This window comes from Nicotiana tomentosiformis, chromosome 9 (assembly GCF_000390325.3).
Source record: "Nicotiana tomentosiformis chromosome 9, ASM39032v3, whole genome shotgun sequence".
Taxonomy (NCBI): domain Eukaryota; kingdom Viridiplantae; phylum Streptophyta; class Magnoliopsida; order Solanales; family Solanaceae; genus Nicotiana; species Nicotiana tomentosiformis.
Window position 1 is genome coordinate 28,331,106 of NC_090820.1, and position 21,820 is coordinate 28,352,925.

The window sequence follows — 21,820 nt, forward strand, 5'->3', positions numbered from 1 at the left end:
TATGGTGAGATTGAGAGTAAAAGCACGAAGGGTGATGCCGTACATTTTCCTTATTGTATTCACTATTCCTGTTGATTCATGGTATATTGACTGCTCCGGTGATCATTTTGTTGTAGTTCTTTATCTTGTATTCCCCTCAGTATGTTCCCCTCCCGACATTTCCTATTTAGTTCTTCATTTCTGTTATTTGTATATACACTGTAAAATTGTACATGTTGATTTGTAGGTGCCTTGCCTTAACCTCATCACTACTTCGTCGAGGTTAGGCTCGACACTTACCAGTACATGGGGTCAGTTGTACTGATGCTATACTCTGTATTTTCTGTGTAGATTTTGATACCGGCTCAGGTTGATCGAGATTTTTGCTATTGGTCCGCTGTCCGAAGACTCAAGGTAGATTTGTCGGCGTTCACAGACGTTGAAGTCCCCTTCTATCTTTTCTGTTCTACTATTTTTTTCATTTAGACAGTTGTATTTCTTCAGACTATTACTTGTAGTAAATTCTAGAATGCTCGTGAATTGTGACTCCAGATCTGGGTGGTAGTAATTAATACAGTTTTATAATATTTCGTACTTATTATATTTCATCTTAGTTAATTATTATTATTTACTGAATGGAAATAAGGAATTGGTTTAATAATTTTCTAACGTTGGCTTGCCTAGCAAGTAAAATGTTAGGCGGCATCACGGTCCTGTCGGTGGAAAATTTTAGGTCGTGACTGTTGGTATCAAAGCACTAGGTTGCCTAGGTCTCACGATTCACGAGCAAGCTTAGTAGAGTCTGGAGGATCGGTATGGAGACGTCTGTTCTTATCTTCCAGAGGCTATGAAGTTTTGGAACAAGTTTCACTTATATTCTTCTCTGTCGTGCGATTTTGCTTTCCCAATACTGATTTAACTCTTCTACTCTTATTCTCTCGCAGATGGCGAGAACACGTACCGCTTCCTCAGCTGAGCAGCAACCAGAGCCTCCAGTGACAGCTCCAACGCGGGGCAGAGGTCGAGGCCGAGGCCGTGCCAAAGGCCGAGGTAGGGGCAGGGCTCAGTCTAGGGCCCGAGCAGCAGCCCCATCAGTGGAGCCTCAGATAGAGCTTGACGAGGAGGTTCCAGCCCAGACTGTTCCTGCCGGACCAGCTCAGGTTCCTGACGGGTTCATTGCTACCCAGTACTTCAGGACGCTTTGGTCCGTTTGATGGGCCTTATGGAGAGTGTGGCCTAGACTAGCGCATTTCCCATGGCACCAGCAGTCTCTCAGGCTGGGGAAGGAGCCCAGACTCCTACCACTCCCGCTCCGGAGTAGATAGTTCCCCAGTATCAGACTCCAGCAGCTCTGCCAGTCGGATTAGTTCAGCCGGTTATTGCGGCACAGGTCGTAGATGGGCCAGCTATGTCTTCTGAGGCTTTATGGAGATTGGACAGGTACCAAGCTCTTTTCTGTTCACTTCAGTGGTGCTCCTTCAGAGGATCCCCAGGAGTATCTTGACAGTTGTCACGAGGTTTTACGGAACATGGGTATAGTGGAGACCAATGGGGTCGATTTTGCTGCATTTCAAATGACTGGTTCCGCCAAGAAATGGTGGAGAGATTACTTGTTGACAAGACCAGCTGGGTCGCCTACTCTTAATTGGGACCAGTTCTCTCAGCTCTTCATAGAGAAGTTTCTACCTATCACATTGAGAGAGGAGTGTCGCCGTCGGTTTGAGCGTCTCCAGCAGGGCAGTATGACTGTTACTCAGTATGAGACCCGTTTTGTGGATTTGGCCTGTCATGCCATTCTTCTGCTTCCCACCGAGAGAGAGAGGGTGAGGAGGTTTATTGATGGACTTGCTCAGCCTATCAGATTGCAGATGGCTAAGGAGACTGGGAGTGAGATTTCTTTTCAGGCGACTGCTAATATCGCCAGACGAGTCAAAATGGTTCTTACTCAGGGAGGTCAGGGGTCTAACAAGAGACCTCATCATTCCGGTGAGTTCAGTGGTGCCTCATCTAGAGGCAGGAGTACTTTTGGTAGAGGCCATCCTCCCAGGCCATTTCATTCAGTGCTTCAGGCATCCCACGGTGCCTCAGGTGGTCGCGGCCCTTAGATGCATTATTCCGACCAGCTAGCCTACAGTGCACCACCATCTCCTATTAGTGCACCTCCACTCTAGAGTTATCAGAGTGGTTATTCAGGCCGACAGGGTCAGCTTCAGGTTCAGCAGTCACAGCAGCCGAAGTTATGTTATACTTGTGGTGATCCGAGACACATTGCTAGATTTTACCTTCGAGCAACGGGCTCACAGCATCAGAGTTCGCATGCCATGGTCCCGACACTAGTTACTGCACCACCTGCTCAACCAGCCAGAGGCAGGGGTCATGCATCCAGAGGTAGAGGCCAGACTGTTAGAGGTAGAGGTCAGGCCGTTAGAGGTGGAGACCAGCCAGTTAGAGGCCGTCCCAGGGACGTAGTTCAGGGTGATGGGGCCCAACCACGGTGTTATGCTTTCCCAGCCAGGCCTGAGGCTGAGTCATCTGACGTTGTTATCACAAGTACTGTTTCAGTTTGCAGTAGAGATGCTTCAATTCTGTTTAATCCGGGATCTACTTACTCCTATGTGTCATCCTATTTTGCTTCCTATTTAGTTATTCCTCGTGATTATTTGATTGCTCCTGTGTATGTGTCCACACCACTGGGAGATGCTATTGTTGTAAATCGTATTTATCGTTCGTGTGTGGTCACCATTGGGAGTCTTGAGACTCATGTAGATCTTCTACTTCTCGACATGGTTGATTTTAATGTCATACTGGGTATGGATTGGCTGTCACCTTATCATGCTATATAAGATTGTCACGCCAAGACGGTGACCTTAGCCTTGTAGGGGTTGCCTCGATTAGAATGGAGAGGGAATTTTGGCCATTCTGCCAGCAGGGTTATCTCTTATGTGAAGGCTCGACATATGGTCGAGAAGGGGTGTCTATCTTATTTGGCTTATGTCCGTGATTCTAGTGCGGAGGTTCCTTCCATAGATTCGGTGTCGGTTGTTCGTGAGTTTCCAGAGGTATTTCCTGCAGATCTGCCGGGGATGCCACCCGACAGGGATATTGATTTCTGCATTGATTTGGCTCCGGACACTCAACCTATTTCCATTCCGCCATATCGCATGGCCCCGCCAGAGTTGAAAGAGTTGAAGGAGCAGTTACAAGATTTACTTGATAAGGGTTCATAAGACCTAGTGTCTAGCCATGGGGTGCACCTGTGTTGTTTGTGAAGAAGAAAGATGGATCGATGAGGATGTGTATAGATTATCGGCAGTTGAACAAATTCACCATCAAGAACAAGTATCCATTGCCAAGGATTGATGACTTATTTGATCAGCTTCAGGGTGCCAAGGTGTTTTCAAAGATTGATTTGAGATCTGGCTACCATTAGTTGAGGATTAGGGCATCCGATATTCCTAAGACAACTTTTTGGACTCGGTATGGGCATTATGAATTTCTAGTGATATCATTTGCGCTGACAAATGCCCCAACAGCATTCATGGATTTGATGAACCGGGTGTTCAAACCCTACTTGGATTGCTTTGTGGTTGTGTTTATTGATGATATCTTGATCTACTCCCACAGTCGAGAGGAGCATGAGCAGCACCTTCGGATCGTTCTTCAGACTCTGAAAGACATCCAGTTATATGCTAAGTTCTCAAAATACGAGTTTTGGTTGAGTTCAGTTGCTTTCTTGGGTCATGTTGTATCAGCAAAGGGTATTCAAGTAGATCCTAAGAAGATTGAGGCAGTCCAGAACTGCCCTAGACCTACATCAGCTAAAAAGATCCGTAGTTTCCTGGGTTTGGCGGGCTATTACTGTCGATTTGTGGAGGGGTTTTCATCCATAGCAGCCCCGTTGACCAGATTGACCCGGAAGGGTGCCCCGTTCAGGTGGTCGGACGAGTGTGAAGCAAGCTTTCAGAAGCTCAAGACTGCTTTGACTACGGCACCGGTATTGGTGTTACCCACAGGTTCAGGATCTTATATAGTATATTGTGACGCATCCCGTATTGGTCTGGGTGCGGTATTGATGCAGAGTGGCAAGGTTATTACATATGCTTCGCGGGAGCTGAAGGTTCACGAGAAGAATTACCCTGTTCATGATCTAAAGCTGGCAGCCATTGTTCACGCGCTAAAGATTTGGAGGCACTATCTTTACGGCGTGCCATGTGAGGTATTCAATAATCATCGGAGCTTGCAGTATTTGTTCAAGCAGAAGGAACTCAATTTGAGGCAGAGGAGGTGGCTGGAGCTATTGAAAGACTAAGATATCACCATATTGTATCATCCTGAGAAAGGCCAATGTGGTGGCCGTTGCTTTGAGTAGAAAGCCAGTCAGTATGGGTAGCCTTGCATATATCCCAGTTGGTGAGAGACCACTTGCATTGGATGTTCAGGCCTTGGCCAACCAATTCGTGAGATTAGATGTTTCTAAGCCCAGCCGTGTTCTAGCTTGTACAGTTGCTCGGTCTTCTTTGTTTGAGCGCATCAGAGATTGGCAGGATGACGATCCTCATTTACTTGTCCTTAGAGACACAGTGCGGCACGTTGATGCCAAGCAGTTTATTGTTGGAGATGACGGAGTTTTAAGGATGCAGGGTCGTATTTGTGTGCGTAATGTGGATGGACTTCGTGAGTTGATCCTTGAGGAGTCCCGCAGTTCCCGGTATTCTATTCATCCGGGCGCTGCCAAGATGTATCAGGACTTGAGGCAGCATTATTGGTGGAGGCAAATGAATAAGGACATAGTTGCCTATGTAGCTCGGTGCCTAAATTGTCAGCAGTTAAAGTGTGAGCATCAGAGACCTGGTGGCTTACTTCAGAGGTTAGATATTTCTGAGTGGAAGTGGGAGCGTATCACTATGGATTTTGTTGTTGGACTTCCACGGACTCAAAGAAAGTTCGATGCAGTTTGGGTTATTGTGGATAGGATGACTAAGTCAGCGCACTTCATTCCTGTGGCAGTTACCTATTCTTCGAAACAGTTAGCAGAGATTTATATTCGTGAGATCGTCCGTCTTCACGGTGTGCCCGTGTCTATCATTTATGATCGAGGTATGAAGTTTACCTCGAACTTCTGGAGGTCAGTACAACATGAGTTCGGTATGCAGGTTGAGTTGATCACAACATTCCATCCTCAGACGGACGGACAATCAGAGCGCACCAAACATATATTGGAAGAATGCTTCGCGCTTGTGTTATAAACTTTGGAGGTTCTTGGGATCAGTTCTTGCCACTTGCGGAATTTTCTTATAATAATAACTACCAGTCGAGCATTCAGATGGCTCTATATGAGGCATTATATGAAAGGCGATGTCGTTCGCCAGTTGGCTAGTTTGAACCGGGATAGGCTCGGTTATTGGGCACCTATTTGGTACAAGATGCCTTGCGTAAGGTCAAGATTATTCATAATCGACTTCGCACAGCTTAGTCTAGGCAAAAGAGTTATGCCGACCGTAAAGTTCGTGATATTGCATTCATGGTTGGAGAAAGAATATTGCTTCGGGTATCGCCCATGAAGGTTGTTATAAGATTTGGGAATAAGGGAAAGTTGAGCCATAGTTGGGGGAGGTAGCTTATAGACTTGCATTGCCTCCGGGGTTATCCTCAGTTCATCTGGTATTCCATGTGTCTATGCTTCAAAAATATCATGGTGACACGTCCCACGTGTTAGATTTCAGCTCTGTCCAGTTGGATAAGGATTTGATTTACGAGGAGGAGCCGGTGGCAATTCTAGCCTGGCAAGTACGCCAGTTGAGATCAAAGAGTTACCTTTCAGTTCGAGTACAATGGAGAGGTCAGCCTATTGAGGCAGATACTTGGGAGTCCGAGTCCGATATGCGGAGTAGATATCCCCACCTTTTCACCAGCCCAGGTACTTTTCTATGTCTGTTCGAGGACGAACGATTATTTTAGAGGTGGAGAATGTGATGACCCAAAAGGTCATCTTATATTTTAAAACTCAAATATGCACTCTTAAGCCTTGAAAACCTTATTTTTACCCTCTTCTATTTGCGTGCGCAGCCCGGGTAGGTTTCCGGAAAGCTTTTATGTTAAAAACTAATGAAAATAAGAATTTTTACCTTAAAAGTTGATTTTAGATGATTTCGATCAATATTTTTGGTAAACTGGCCCGGATCCATACTTTGATAGTCCCGGTAGGTCCGTATCAAATTATGGGACCTCGGCGTATGCCCGGAATTGAATTCGGAGGTCCCTAGCTTGAGTTATGAATTTTTGATGAAAATTAAAAGTTTGGAAATTATTTGTTTTTAAGAATTGATTGATATTTGGCATTTATTAGTATCGGGTCCGTATTTTGGTTCCGGAGCCTGGTACAAGTTCATTATGATATTTAAGACTTGTCTGTAAAATTTGGTGAGAAACGGAGTTGATTTGACGTGATTCAGACGTCTAGTTAAGAAGATAAGAATTTTAAAGTATTCTTGAGAATTTCGTTTGATTTGGTGCTAAATTCGTAGTTCTAGGTGTTATTTTGGCGATTTGATCGTGCGAGCAAGTTCGTATGATATTTTTAGACTTGTGTGCATGTTTGGTTTGGAGCCCCGAGGGCTCGGGTGAGTTTCGGATAGGCCACTGGATGTTTTGAACTTAAAATTTTTTTCTGGTATAACTGAATCTGTTGCAGGCCTCTGATCTCGCAATTGCGAGATCAGACATCGCAAATGCGAACATAACAGGGTCCACAATTGTGAGGCTTTTATCACAATTGCGATCAGAAGCCTGGGCCAGCAGTTCCCTTCGCAATTGCGAAGGAAGTCTGGGAAGGGCAAGTTCGCAAATGCGAACATTTACTCGCATTGGCGAGGTTCAGTGGTCGCAAATGTGACACTTTCCTCGCATTTGTGAAGGCAGCAGGACTATGAAGGGCATCGCAATTGCGAGTGTTCCTTCGCATTTGCGAAGCAAAGGTCGCAATTGCGACACCTGCAGCTGAGTAAAAGGGATTTAGACAGGATTTTTCATCCATTATTCATATTTTCAAAACCCTAAACCTTAAGAAGCGATTTTCCAAAGACCAAATCTTCCCCAAATCACAGGTAAGTGATTCCTAACTCTTTTCTTTCAATCTTTTACATCTTATAACAAGATTTCAACCTAAAATCTAGAATTTTTATGGTGAAATTAGGATTTTTGGGTAGAACTTAGGAATTTTGAAATTTGAGGATTTAGACCTCAATTTGAGGTCGGATTCTAAAACTAATTACATATTCGTGCTCGGGGGTGAATGGGTAAAAGGATTTTTGTCCGAACCTCGGCTTTGACCAAGCGGGCCCGGGGTCAATTTTTCGACTTCTTGGAGAAACATTTGGAAAAATATAATTTATGTAATATAATTGATTCTTAAGCAATATTTGATATTATTAAGTCATTTTTGAATAGATAAGAGTGGTTTGGAGGTGAATTTCAAAGGAAAAGCTGTGATTGAGAATTAAGTGGCCTTCGGAGCGAGGTAAGTGTTGTGTCTAACCCTGACTTGAGGGAATTAGGAACCTTAGATTACTTGCTAAGTGAAATTCACGTGAGCGGCATATATGTGAGGTGACGAGTACTTATGCGCCGCCAATTTACTTGTTTTCTATGTTTCTCAGTTTTTCTTATATTGTCTCATTCCTATGCCTAATTGCGATGTGTTATACTAGTGTTGTTCAATTTATCGTTCTTATCATGTTTACAGATTTTCTGGTGATAATTGAGTTTTTATTTCAAAGTTGAGATTGATGTTATGGAACCAAATGATGAAGTAAGGTTTGTACTTGTTATTCTATCTCCATGTTGATATTTATGCATTGCATTATGGTAAGGGAGAGTGTTAATGCACGAAGGGTGATGTCGTGCCATATTGTGAGTGTTAATGCACGAAGGATGATGCCGTGCCATATTGTGAGTGTTAATACACGAAGGATGATGTCGTGCCATGATTTGAGAGTTAATGTACGAAGGGTGATGCCGTGCATTTTCCTTACTGTATTCACTATTCCTGTTGATTCATGGTATATTGACTGCTCCGATGATTATTTTGTTGTAGTTCTTTATCTTGTATCCCCCTCAGTATGTTCCCCTCCCGACATTTCCTATTTAGTTCTTCATTTCTGTTATTTGTATATACACTGTTAAATTGTACAGGTTGATTTGTAGGTGTCTTGCCTTAGCCTCGTCACTACTTCGTCGAGGTTAGGCTCGACACTTACCAGTATATGGGGTCGGTTGTACTGATATTGTATTCTGTACTTTCTGTGCAGATTTTGATACCGGCTCAGGTTGATCGAGATTTTTGCTATTGGTCCGTTGTTCGGAGACTCAAGGTAGATCTGTCGGCGTTCACAAACCTTGAAGTCCCCGTCTATCTTTTCTGTTCTACTATTTCTTTCATTCAGACTGTTGTATTTCTTGAGACCATTACTTGTAGTAAATTCTAGAATGCTCGTGAATTGTGATTCCAGATCCGGGTGGTAGTAATTAATACAGTTTTATAATATTTCGTACTTATTATATTTCATCTTAGTTAATTATTGTTATTTACTAAATAAAAATAAGAAATTGGTTTAATAATTTTCTAACGTTGGCTTGCCTAGCAAGTGAAATGTTATGCGTCATTACGATTCCGTCGGTAGGAAATTTCGGATCGTGACAGAAGCGCTTTCTCCTATAATTGGCTTTACATAGTGCGACTTCAAATTAATCGGTGCTCCAAATTAGGTACGGGACAATATGTGGAAAAAACAAAAAAGGAAGTAGAAGTGAAGAGAGGAGAGAGACTGTGGCTACTAATATCACAAGTTGAAAATGTGATTGGAGAAAGAAGAAAGGGGATGATGAATCAGTTGAAGAAAAGAAACGTAACTGAAAAGAGTGAATGTGCCAAAAGAGGACAGAAAGCTGAGAATAATAAAAGGCGTCACTCAGAAGAAGTGACCAAACAAACAGCAAGAGCACAGAGCCACTCTCTGTTGGGAAGCAAAAATTTAGGGCTAAAAAGTAAGTAGCTTACTGCTTCTTGCTGAGAAACAGGCCAAAACTCAATTATCTTTCTCTCACAAAACGTGACTTTGCTTCCCTCATCTATGTTGTCTTCATTTGATGGAGGTTTCTCAATCTTGTTCTTTTCTATAACTAAAATGCCTATCATATTTCATTCCCCCAGTGTTCACTATTTAACTCCCCAAAAATGACTAACAAAGGATGTGGTGTAACGGATGGAGCTGCTTTTTCCTTAACTAGAAATTTTGAGTTCGAGCCCTGAGTATAAAAAAATTCCTTGGTATGGAGCGCTTCCCCCGAATGAGGCCCTACGCGGTACAAATTTGGATATAGTCGGACTCCAATACGGGTACCGAATACCGGATGGGAAACTCAAAAAAAAAAGAAAAAAAAGGAGACTACGCAAAAAATGGTAGCCGCTTGTGTATTTGCTGACCCTCAAAACAAAGTTGAAAGTTGTATTACACTTATATACTTCTTCCGTTTCAATTTATGTGAACCTATTTGACTAGACACGGAGTTTAAAAAAAGAGGAAAGACTTTTGAATTTGTGGTGCAAAATGAGGCACATATAGTTTGTGTAGCTATAAATCATTGCATAAAGGTAAATTGTTTTTAAATAAGGAAAGAGTTCATTCTTTTTTGTAAGTACTAAAAAGGAAATAGGTTAACATAAATTGAAACGGAGGAGTATGAGTTTACGAAGAGATGTAAGGCTTAAACTAGCCTCTATTGACTATCCCATACAAAAGAATTCACTTGTGCAGAATTGTTGCTTCCTTTGTTTATTACGATACCCTATACTTTTTAAAATGATCTAAGAATACCCCTCATTATATTATTGTGTTATCTATACCCCTGTAGTCATATTTTGGGTTCAAATATACCCCTCATTTAAACAAAGGGACACGTGTCATCGTCCTGTTGGCCAATTCTAATTATCTCCTAATTAATTAAAAAGACTCATTACCCATACCCGAAAAATAATTTTCTAAAACAATTATTTTTTTGTTAAAAATGAAAAAAACTCAAAAAAGTTTTTACTAAAAATTGAAAAAAAACGAAAAATATTTTTTTTCCATTTTGTACAAAAAACCTGCTTTAAAAAAAACTCAAAAATATGTTCTAAAACAATGTTTTTGTAAAAACTAAAAAAAATTAAAAAGTAATTTTCTAAAGCAATTAAAAACTGGAAAAAACTGAATGTTTTTTTCCTAAAAACTGAAAAAACCGAAAATATTTTTTTCCAATTTTTTTAAAAAAACTGAAAAATAATTTCTAAAGCAATTTATTTTTGTAAAAACTAAAACAAAACTGAAAAGCAATTTTCTAAAGCAATATTTTTGTAAAAACTGATATTTATTTTTTCAGTTTTCAGTTAAAAAAATTTCAGTTTTTTCCGGTTTTTAATTGCTTTAGAAAATTATTTTTCATTTTTTTTTCAGTTTTTACAAAAATATTGTTTTAGAAAATATATTTTATTTTTTTTAAAGCAGTTTTCTGTAAAAACTGGAAAAAAAAATATTTTCGTTCTTTTTTAGTTTTTTAGTAAAAAATATTTCTGTTTTTTCTAGTTTTTACACAAAAAAAAAAATTACTTTAGAAAATTACTTTTCGAGTATGGGTAATGAGTCTTTTAAATTAATTAGGAGATATTTGGAATTGGCCAACAGGGCGATGACACGTGTCTCCGTTTAAATGAGAGGTATATTTGAACCCAAAGTATGACTGCAGGGGTATAGATAATCCAATAGTATAACGAAGAAGGGTATTCTTAGACCATTTTTAAAAGTACAGGTGTATATTTGGACCTTCACCGTTACGAGAATGTTCCACAAGTATAACTTTTTTACCACTATAAAATCGTTGGCTCTTTTGCTGAAGTTTGATTAGATTAAGATATTAATGACCTTTAATAATAGAAGAGAGTGGCATTAAGTAACAGAAATATAGAGTGAAGAATAAGAATAATTGAAGATAGGATCTTTTTCTTTCTGCTAATGACAACTCCAGCAAAGCATGATTTTAACCATTATAACAATAACCTGTCACCTGCTTGCGTTTTTAATATTTAAACCAAGTTACAACGACCAGACAAAGAAAATCAGTTTTCGTCATTACACAACTGTATTGACCTATTCCATTTTTGGCTTCGCTTACAGTTAAAATATTTTCCAACCATAATTAAGCCCAAATCTTAACACCTTCCAAACACATCAATCATTCAACTAAGCCTTAATCTCAAGACTAATTGACCAAACACATGAGAACACATCAAACAATAATATGCTGTATTTCAGATTCCAGTACAAAGCAATTTTCAAGATATTAAAATGACAGTTCACAGTGGCAAACAATATTATGATTAAAATACATAGGTAACAAACCAAGAACCAGAAAAAGATGAAAGAATTTATACGTAAAAGTTCCCAAGGATTGGTATGACGGGGAGTAGTTTTCAAATCATCTTGCTCGCAAAAGCTGAGGAGAAACCAATGTGGCAAAACCTCTTAGCTGGCCATCTTATTCAAGCGATGTATGGTACTTCTTGCCACCCTATTACCAGGATCAATATTCATAACAGTTCTAAGGTCTTCCGCCCCGAGCTTGTACTTCTCCATACTCTCATACAACAGAGCACGCTGCACAAGGACGGAAACATTCTTGCCATCTTGTTCTAGAACCTGCACCACAAAATGCAGCAAATAAGTCTTTATTCTCATGATAACACATTCAATGAAGTCACAAGAGTTTGGCTAGCCATAATCCGGCAAAACATAAGTCTTTGCATCTAATCAGCCAGAGCATCCTACATACAGGTTGCGATAAAGGGTTTGGTGCATCAGTTTGGAGAAACATAAGTACTTTCATCTTTTTTATGATTTTATTTTCCCGAGACTTTCTCGGGTTACTTTTCCTGAATTCTCTTTTTGTAATATTATAAAATGCTTTGACTGTAAAATTATCAAACAAAAATATTATATACACCTTATTAGCAAGCAGTAAGCTGCAGGGAAAATGTTCCATTTCCGTTAAGTTTAGAACAGTATAAGTAACATAAAACAACATCATTATGACTACCATTGCTCTAACACTATTTAGAGACAATTTTGAAATGCATACTGATTAGCAATAACTGAGAAAGAGCAAGTTGCTGATCAATGTAGCAACTCACAGGAAGCATAAAGTGCGTTAAACCTAAAATGTAGATTGTAATTAAACACAGTCACATTCCACTTAGCACGGATCGCTTTTGTGATAAAAAGGCAATATGTGGGGGGGTTTTTGGGGGAGGGGGCGTCGAATGTAGCCTCTCGCTGCCATTATAGGGAGTCCAACAGGACCAAACAGTCCTATATTTGATTGCCTAATATCACATCCTGGGGTTTAGGATTGGAAGAAACCATTTTACTCAGATCCCCCCCTTCCTTTTATGTTAAGATTTTTTTATGGCTGCTCGTTTTCTGAATTCATTCTGCTACATATATGTTGATCACATGTATGATAATCTCACTAATTTTTCTCAATCGTTAGGACTAGCCATCTAGGTACTTATAATCCGCTGTTAATCATTTCTTTTATCACCTAGAAATCCCAGGGTCACTGGGGAAAGGTTCGAATCTCTATGAATAATGGTCCCATCCCTCTATCCTTCTCCACTTAAATAACAGGCTTTTAATGCAGTATGGTTTGAATCCGCGCACCTAACCCACACATGCTGCGCTATTACCACTAGAGCAAAGCCCTAGCGGCATCGGTGCTACTCAGTTTCAGTAAAAACAAATTGATGTTTCTATAAATGACATGGTCTAAATATGGAACATTATATATGCCAAGATCATCGACCTGAATTATTAGTTCAAAACCATCTTTTCACTGGATCGCTACAACGGTACTACAGGAAAGGTTTTACAAAGACACCAGCCCTGTCAAGCCACAGTCCTGTCAAAAATACCCTAAACCACGGTCTTTCCCATGACTCTTTCAACCCCCACCCGGCTAACACGAGCTTACAAGGACCACCGGTTATGTTGCCATAACCAGGGTTTACTGTCTGGACTGTTAAACTGCCTGGACTCCACAGTTTCAACCTTAGAACCGTTGGTTGATACAGTATAAAACTAGCAACAAAACATGTTAAAAGTAGCTTAGTGTGCCTAAGCTCAACATAACACTATTTAGCCTATCATTTAGGTTGAATGAATATTCATAAAATAATTAATATAAAAGATAAATACCCGAGACTGCCGAGGTTGTGGCCAATCGACCTTGTTGGTATTTTATTTCAAAAGAAATATATATACAAGATAGTTTTTACAGAGGAATTCTAAAGAGACTAAAAACTTAGGAATGAAAATATTGGCTGAAGCCTACCTCTAACTATGAACTCGAATCCTTGTATAATGGATCCTTAACAAAACTGACAAAATAAAATGGCCGACAATGTGGCCAACAAGATAAAAAGCTAAAAAGAATTCTACTTTTACAAAGCATATAAAAACAAACTACTTTATAAAAGTTATTCCCTCCATTATTAGTGAGGGGTGTCCTTCTGTGATATTATTGAGTTGTTGGGACCGGCTGCTACGACCTTTAATCTATATTATTGAGGTTGCTGGGGTCCTTTGTTACTTTATAATTGTTTTTCCTTTATCGTTTTTTGGTGTAGAAATTCTTCTACTCCTTCCTTGAATTTTTTCAGAAATTCTTCAATCCTATCTAAATTAACCTGTTCTTGTTGGCTTCCTTGGGCCTCTCCTGCCATACATGTTTTTTCATCTGTGGTATTACCTATTGATGCCATTGACACGTCATCTGACATTTCAACTTCAAAATTTCTTACCAAATCACTTTTTATTTCTTCAAAATAAGAAGCAATAATTTCCTTCTTAGAAATAACTCCTTTTTTCATTTGAAGCCTTCTAGTAACTTGCTGAAATGGACTTAATTCTTCCACTTCGACATTTGTTATTTCCTGTTTGCTATAAGCTTCAATCTTCTTCTCGATATCCTCAATGATTTCTTGACTATAAATTTTTCCTTGCTGGTCTTTTTGGAGTAATTTACTCCAGAATTTTGTATAAAAAATTTTGTTTACACATAGTTATCAATTATAAGCCCCTTAATAAGGTTTTAAAGTGGATTAGATATCCAATTCGCAATAAAAAGGATTTATTAGATAGATTGCATGATGCTATTATATTTTCAAATTTTGATTTGAAATCTGGTTATTGGCAGATACAAATTTCTGAAAATTGATAAATACATAACTGCTTTTAATGTTCCAATGGGACAATATGAATGGAATGTTGTGCCATTTGGTTTGGAAAATGCTCCTTCTGAATTTCAAAAAATCATGAATGATATTTTCACACCATTTACTAATTTTATAATAGTTTATATTGATGATATCTTGGTATTTTCAAAAAAATTGGATATGCATTTTAAACATTTAGAATTATTTAAAAAGATTGTCATACAAAATGGTTTAGTAATATCTAAACCTAAGATGCTTCTTTGTTAGACTAAGGTAAAATTTGTTGGTCATTTTATTGAAAAAGGAAAAATTATCCCTATTCAAAGAAGTATTGAGTTTGTATCTAAATTTCCTGATGTTATTACAGATAAGACTCAGCTTCAAAAAATTTTAGGAAGCTTAAATTATATTTCTCCTTTTATAAAGGATTTGGCTAAGGATACTTCAATTCTTTATGATAGATTAAAGAAGAATCCTAAAGCATAGACTAATGATCATAGTAATTCAGTGAAACGCATTAAGCAGAAGGTTAATAACCTTCCGTGTCTTACACTTGCTAATCCAAGTTGGGCAAAAGTAGTTGAAACTGATGCCTCAGATATTGGATTTGGTGGAATATTAAAACAATGTTCTCCAACTGACGAACAAGAATATCTTGTTCAATTCTATTTGGGAAAATAGAATAATTCCCAAAGAAATTATGCTACTGTAGCTAAGGAAATCCTTGCTATAGTAAAATGTGTATTGAAATTCCAGACCGATTTATATAATAAGAAGTTTTAATAAAAACTTATTGCCAAGCAACAAGATTTATCTCTAATAAAGATTGCAAGCATGATGTTTCTAAACAGATGTTTGCAAGATGGTAAGCTTTATTAGTACCATTTGATTTTGAAATAATTTATAAAAAAGGGTCTGACAATAGTCTCCCTGATTTTCTTACTAGAGAATTCTTGAGTTAATAATCTCTCTATTTTTGTAATAACAGGATATGAAACCAGCTAGGAAGGAAATCAGAATCTTCCTATGGCAGAGGAAATATCCTAGCCCAAATAGGAAATCAGCAGCTAATAACTGCCAATATAACAGGAACATCTGGTCTTAATACAGACCACCCGATGTACAAAGAATTTTTGGATTTGACGTAGATAACAATCCTCCATCATATTCTTCAGCTTTGACAGATGATAGTCATGATAACATTAAGGTTTATAACCAGAAAGAAAGAAAAGAGTAAATAATTCTCTCGGAACAATCCGACCTAAAATGGAAGGATAACCCCAGGCAAATCATGACCAGGTATTTTGATACAGCATCATATGCTACTACTGCATACAAATACATAATGAATTATAAGTTAATTCTCTCATCTACTGGTTCAGCTGAAATTCAGCATTTTTATCCAGCAAATACAAAGAATTTATAATTTCTTTAAAATCATTATAAAAAAGGTATTAGTCTCAGATGAATGGGGAATTAGTACGCTAAAGGAGAGGGAATATACTCATCCAGAACAGAAAGTCTCGGTAAAATTCAATTACTGGGATTATAGTGAAAGTTTTAATAAAACTATACTATATGAGAACCCTAATAGGAAACACTCTTAGTTCATAAAATTATGTTTCAGCTTGTTTGAACAACAGATCCCAAATTGGTTCTGCAAATGGTGGATATCATATGGTCCATCTTTGAAAATACTTCCACCACTTTTTAAAAGTTTATATACTCAATGGGTAGATATATCTCCCAAGATTATTACCTTGCAAAAGGATAATGTCTTTGTCGATGGTATAGCAACAATGTATTTCTTTATAGAATTCTCCATCCCGTGGATTATGAAATGGGATGTAGAGGTAAATCAAACCATGGAAAGATTCTCATGCTTAAACAGAATTTTTTATACAAAATTTTGGAGTAAATTACTCCAAAAAGACTAGCAAGGAAAAATTTATGGTCAAGAAATCATTAAGGATATCGACAAGAAGATTGAAGCTTATAGCAAACAGGAAATGACAAATGTCGAAGTGGAAGAATTAAGCCCATTTCAGCAGGTTACTAGAAGGCTTCAAATGAAAAAAAGGAGTTGTTTCTAAGAAGGAAATTATTGCTTCTTATTTTGAAGAAATAAAAAGGGATTTGGTATGAAATTTTGAAGTTGAAATGTCAGATGACGTGTCAATGACATCAACAAGTAATACCACAGATGAAGAAACCTATATGGCAGGACAGGCCCAAGGAAGCCAATAAGAACAGGTTAATTTAGATGAGATTGACGAATTTCTGAAAAAATTCAAGGAAGGAGTAGAAGAATCTTCTACACCAAAAAACGATAAAGGAAAAACAATTATGAAGTAACAAAGGACCCCAACAACCTCAATAATATAGATCAGAGGTCATAGCAGCCGGTCCCAACAACTAAATAATGTCACAGAAGGACCCCCTCACTAATAATGAAGGGAATAACTTTTATAAAGTAGTCTGTTTTTATATGCTTTGTAAAAGTAAAATTCTTTTTAGCTTTTTATCTTGTTGGCCACATTGTCGGCCATTTTATTTTGTCAGTTTTGTTAAGGATCCATTATATAAGGATGTGAGTTCATAGTTAGAGGTAGGCTTCAACCAATATTTTCATTCCTAAATTTTGTCTCTAGAATCCCTCTGTAAAAACTATCTTGTATATATATTTCTTTTGAAATAAAATATCAAAAATGTCGATTGGCCACAACATCGGCAGTCTTAGGTATTTATTTTTTATATTAATTATTTTATGAATATTCATTCAGCCTAAATGATAGGCTAAATAGTGTTGTGTTGAGCTTAGGCACACTAAACTACTTTTAACATGCTTTGTTACTAGTTTTATACTGTATCAACCAACGGTTCTAAGGCTGAGACTGTAGAGCCCAGGCAGTTTAACAGTCCAGGCAGTAAACCCTGGCTATGGCAACATAACCGGTGGTCCTTGTAAGACTCGTGTTAGCCGGGTGGGCGTTGAAAGAGTCATGGGAAGGACCGTGGTTTAGGGTATACTTGACAGGGCTGGTGTCTTTGTAAAACCTTTCCTGTAGTACCGTTGTAGCGATCCGGTGAAAAGATGGTATCAGAGCCTGGCTAGAAATAGAAATAGGTGCTAAGTTCAATACATTTTCTCTAATGAATATCATTAGGAAACAACCTACTGTAAAAAACAGTAGGAAAGAAGAATATGATATGCCCCAACAATTAGATTTACTTAATAAATGGACGATTCCTAGAATCCAACATAATTAATATATACCAATTAGGTACCTTTTGAGAAATTAGGTTTAAAACAAGTAGTTAAAACTACTGAAGAGACTATCACAGTAGATAGTGATCATGCTATATTTAGATTATTATCTGAAAATGATTTAGCATTTATTAAGTAAATCTAATTGTTGGGGTATATCATATTCTTCTTTTCTACTGTCTTTAACAATAGTTTGTTTTCTAATGATATTCATTAAAGAAAATGTATTGAACTTAGCACCTATTTCTACTCCTAGCCAGGCTCGGTAAGGAACTTTGTGTCGCGGCTGCTCCACTCTGCTGCGTTGCGGTCTCATGAACTGAACTTTGTTGCCTTCCCTGACATGAAGCACGTCTACATAATGGCTGTAACTTTATTAGTGTCATAAGATGTCATGTGCGACGCAGATACCCGACGAGCCAAGATTATATCACAAAAGATCAAAAGAGCGTGTGAAATGTACAAAATAGGAATGGAGCATTGTTTATGTCAGTTTGTCACCTTTTCTTTCATTGAAATTCAGTCAAGTTGTACACAGCTTTACAAAAGAAAATATGGGGCATGTACCTACTGATGAGTACTTTTAGTATATACCACTTTCCCCTACATGTTAAATTGAGTAAATGAGCCACTACTCTTCTGGAACTAGGATTACAGGGAACCTTATTTTTTATAGCTTCCAGTGCAAGCAGAAGTCTGTAAATACTTTTCTAAGTAGTATTATAAAAAATGAGGTGCAAAAACTTCCAAAAAATACCATCAACAGCGCATTAAAATAAATGACCATAAATTAACATCTAAAAGAACATAAAGGTCTTAGCTCCACTAAAAAAGCATAGTTAATGATCATACCTTCGTACAGTCAGCCACAGCCTTCTTGTATTCTCCTACTTCTTTGTAACATGAAGCCCTACTTGATAGAACCTCCATTGCACCAGACCCATCGCCAGCTTTCTCAAGAAGAATGACTGCCCATGACAACCATTTTATGGCATCAGCATATTGTCCCTGCTTGTGATTATCCATTCCCTTGTTCTTGGCCGCGGAAGCACTGACACCAGCAGGTGGTGGTGGAAGTCCTTCAAGTTCAGTTGTCCCACTGCTATCATCAGCACCCACAAACTCCGATTCAAACCCCCAATCATCACCCCCTGTAAACTGCTGGTTCCCACTCCCCCCTCCAGTGGCTCCCCCGGATGAAGCAGTAGTTGATGAGAACAATGAATCAAAATCACCAACACCCGAAGACTGAGTAGCAGATGGTTGACTCTGAGTATTAGTGAATCCAAAATCACCAACACCTGAAGACTGAGTAGCAGACGGTTGACTCTGAGTATTAGTGAATCCAAAATCATCGACTTTGGAATAAGCGCCACTTGAATTCGACCCTGTTGAAGCATTAACATTATTTGTTGGAAACGGGTCCGATTGAAATCCTGACCCACCTGTTTTCTTAGCATTCTGGAAATCCCCAAACACATCATCCCCTGAACTATTCTTATTAGTTTCTTTACTACCCGACTTCATATTAGAACCACCGGGCTTAGACGAAAAATCAACCAACGAACCAAATGGGTCCTTACTAACACCCATCCCTCCACCAACTCCACTTCCGCCCATATTTTTCAAAGACGGACCTCCAAGATTAGGGCTTTTACTATTACCACCACTCAAATTCACACTGCCACTATAACTATTAGCATTATAACCACCAGCATTACCCCAGCTACTACCAGTTTTCGCGGAATTGCCACTCTTCGGCAAATTATCAGCCATACCACCCATCGAGAACGTGCTCTTATTAGCAGTTGGGGCAGCACTTTTCAGAGGGACATTGCTATTACTCTTATTTCCTCCTCCTAATGCTGAGCTCACCAAATCACCAAACAAATTAGGGTTTTTGTTAGCAATCCCAATAGTTGGGGTTACATTGCTAGTGCTTGAAGGAGCAGCAGAAGATGATCCCCAACTCTTCCCAAATATGTCACCGACCATTGAATTTGGGCCGGATAATGACCCGACTGGTTGGTGAGTCCATGTTGATTTGTTGGGCTGAGTCCATGAAGATCCAGAATTTGGTTTTGATGAATATGTATAGGATGATGATGATGACGAATACGACGACGTTTTATTCTTCTGATCGTTCAGACTAGATCGAGACCGACCCGAGTTCAAACCCATATCAAAATCGAAACTATTACCTGATTTCCCATAATTTGAATTCATATTTTTTTACTCTACAGATCGGGAACTATGATAATGAAAAAGAATGAGATCTAATTTAACTTTTGAAACGTACCTGATAATGATAACGAAATTACAAATAAGATAAACAATGATAATTCAGCTGTATGCTAACGTGAAGCTCCGGCGATATGATAATCGGAGCTCAGATCGGAGAATGAACCGACACGGTGGAGATGGAAGAAGAGGAAATGCCCGATAATGTTGGGTAATTAAGGGAACACAGAATTTAATTATTTTATATTGCCCGGAGAGTTATTTTAGATTTTGTTTTAAAATTTTTTATTTTCATAATAAACAAGTCGAAGGATCAAGTTTTTGTAGGAGTAATACTTTTTCAAATTGTGACCTATTAACCATTTGACTGTCTCCTCAAAATTGGTTTCGTTTCAAATGAAGAGTTTAATATTAGAAATATGAGAAATTCAAAAGATATTTTTTGATATATTATTTTGTTTGATTGAGAAATTGTATGATAATCTTATTTATTTATTTGAGTAATTTGATAATTAATTTTTTTTTGTTATACGTACATTATTTCGGGAAATGATCCTACTCAAAGTAATATAGCAGTTTGATTTATTTATTATTTTATTATTATTATTATTATTATTATTAATAATAATAATAATAATAATAATAATAATAATAATAATAATAATAATAATAAGTTTGTGCTTTCTTTGATCATTTTACCATTTATGCCCATTTTTCTCACAATCTACTTGCATCTTTCATCAATACAAATACAAATAACTCTTTGTTCACTGTTTCATTCGTTTCAATTTGTTTGTCTGTGTGATCTTAAATGAGCCATAACATTGTATGGCTATAAATCTTTTTAAACTTGTAATTTTAAATCTGTCAATTTATTTATTGATTATAAATACTTTTCATTAAGGAAATATAGGAATGTGATAATACTTTTGGAACGAATTAATAAAAAATAGTGTCAAACAAAGTGAAACGGATGGATTATAATTTAACCTGATAGAACTTGCTTGGACTATGAACCCCTTTTTTGTTTAGATAAATGATCATTAGATGATTGTTTATTAGTTTATTGGATTATTTTCTGCAATACAAATTTGTTATGAAATAATTAATAAATTGTTAATAAATTAGGTAAAATAATGGTGCTTCTTTTCCATTTTTATATTTTTTTTTCTGCTCCATCATCTTTGATCTTAGATCCAACAGGACGCCATAAGTCTCATAGTCGTCTCATTAATCAATCATTATTCATTAATTAGAACATTTTTGCTGTCATGAATTGTCAAAACTAGTTGGCAAAAAACAACAAAAATAAAAGAAAAAGCAAAAAACCACCCCCAAAGTATTTTAACCAACCAGAACTTTCAAGATATCTTACAACCAAATTATTAGTCACCAGAAAATAAGAGTAAACCAGTTACTAAAAAACAAGCGGCCTAATTTGTAGGATTGTATCCATAGTACTTAACTACATAAATTTTATTTTCTAATAATCTGTGAAATTGATGTCCGAATTGAGACGAAAATTAAATATTTTTACCCTCTTATTCTAAACACAATTACGGATTGTTCTTTTTCTGAGTCGGAGTGCTTTTATAGAGAGCCCCAAAGAGTCAGTTTGAGAATATTTTTATTTAGGTATTATTGTCATTTATTGTAGCTTGTCAGTAGTTAACAATATATAACTTTTTTATAAATAGAAAAATTAATGTCTGAATTCACAATAAGTTTTAAATACCTTGATTTTTATGCCTGTGACACTACCTTGCACAGTCAAAACTCTTGACAAGGACAACATGGGAGAAAAAAAATATAATCTCATGTTTCTTGCTCAATAATAAAAGTAAGAAGATGAGATGCCCCTCGACAAGCCAAGAGGAGGAGGTGCGTGCGCACATTTCAGCTACTTGTACCTTTTCTATAAAATATATTCTAATAATATAATTTCTCATAAGCTTAGCCAAACAAGATAATATAGCACTTGCGTGCCTCTAATAACACAATATGATGGTGGCGTTCGTCCTTCGATAATA

At 37.7% G+C, this 21,820-nt stretch overlaps 1 protein-coding gene across 2 annotated transcripts; it reads right to left on the bottom strand.

Annotated features, from left to right (window-relative positions):
* Positions 1 to 11,295: 11,295 nt before the first annotated feature.
* Positions 11,296 to 20,085, bottom strand: LOC104093149 (uncharacterized). Of its 2 annotated transcripts, XM_009598865.4 has the most exons (3): positions 19,849 to 20,085; positions 18,402 to 19,750; positions 11,296 to 11,708 (listed from the first exon to the last, which is right to left on the bottom strand). In XM_009598865.4, exons 2-3 carry the CDS (start codon positions 19,728 to 19,730, stop codon positions 11,535 to 11,537), a joined length of 1,503 nt encoding a protein of 500 aa, XP_009597160.1. In that variant the 5' UTR covers positions 19,731 to 19,750; positions 19,849 to 20,085; the 3' UTR covers positions 11,296 to 11,534. The 2 variants fall into 2 exon arrangements, with proteins under 2 accessions (XP_009597160.1, XP_009597159.1); XM_009598864.4 differs by having other exon boundaries at positions 18,402 to 20,001.
* Between the last annotated feature and the right edge of the window lie 1,735 nt (positions 20,086 to 21,820).

What these genes read in the sequence shown, in the direction of transcription:
- LOC104093149 (XM_009598864.4), bottom strand. Translation starts at nt 19,775, where the DNA reads ATGAATTCAAATTATGGGAAATCAGGTAATAGTTTCGATTTTGATATG. An exon ending in CTGTGGCTGACTGTACGAAG is followed by an intron (nt 11,709 to 18,401) that starts GTATGATCATTA and finishes TTTGTGGTGCAG; the next exon opens with GTTCTAGAACAAGATGGCAA.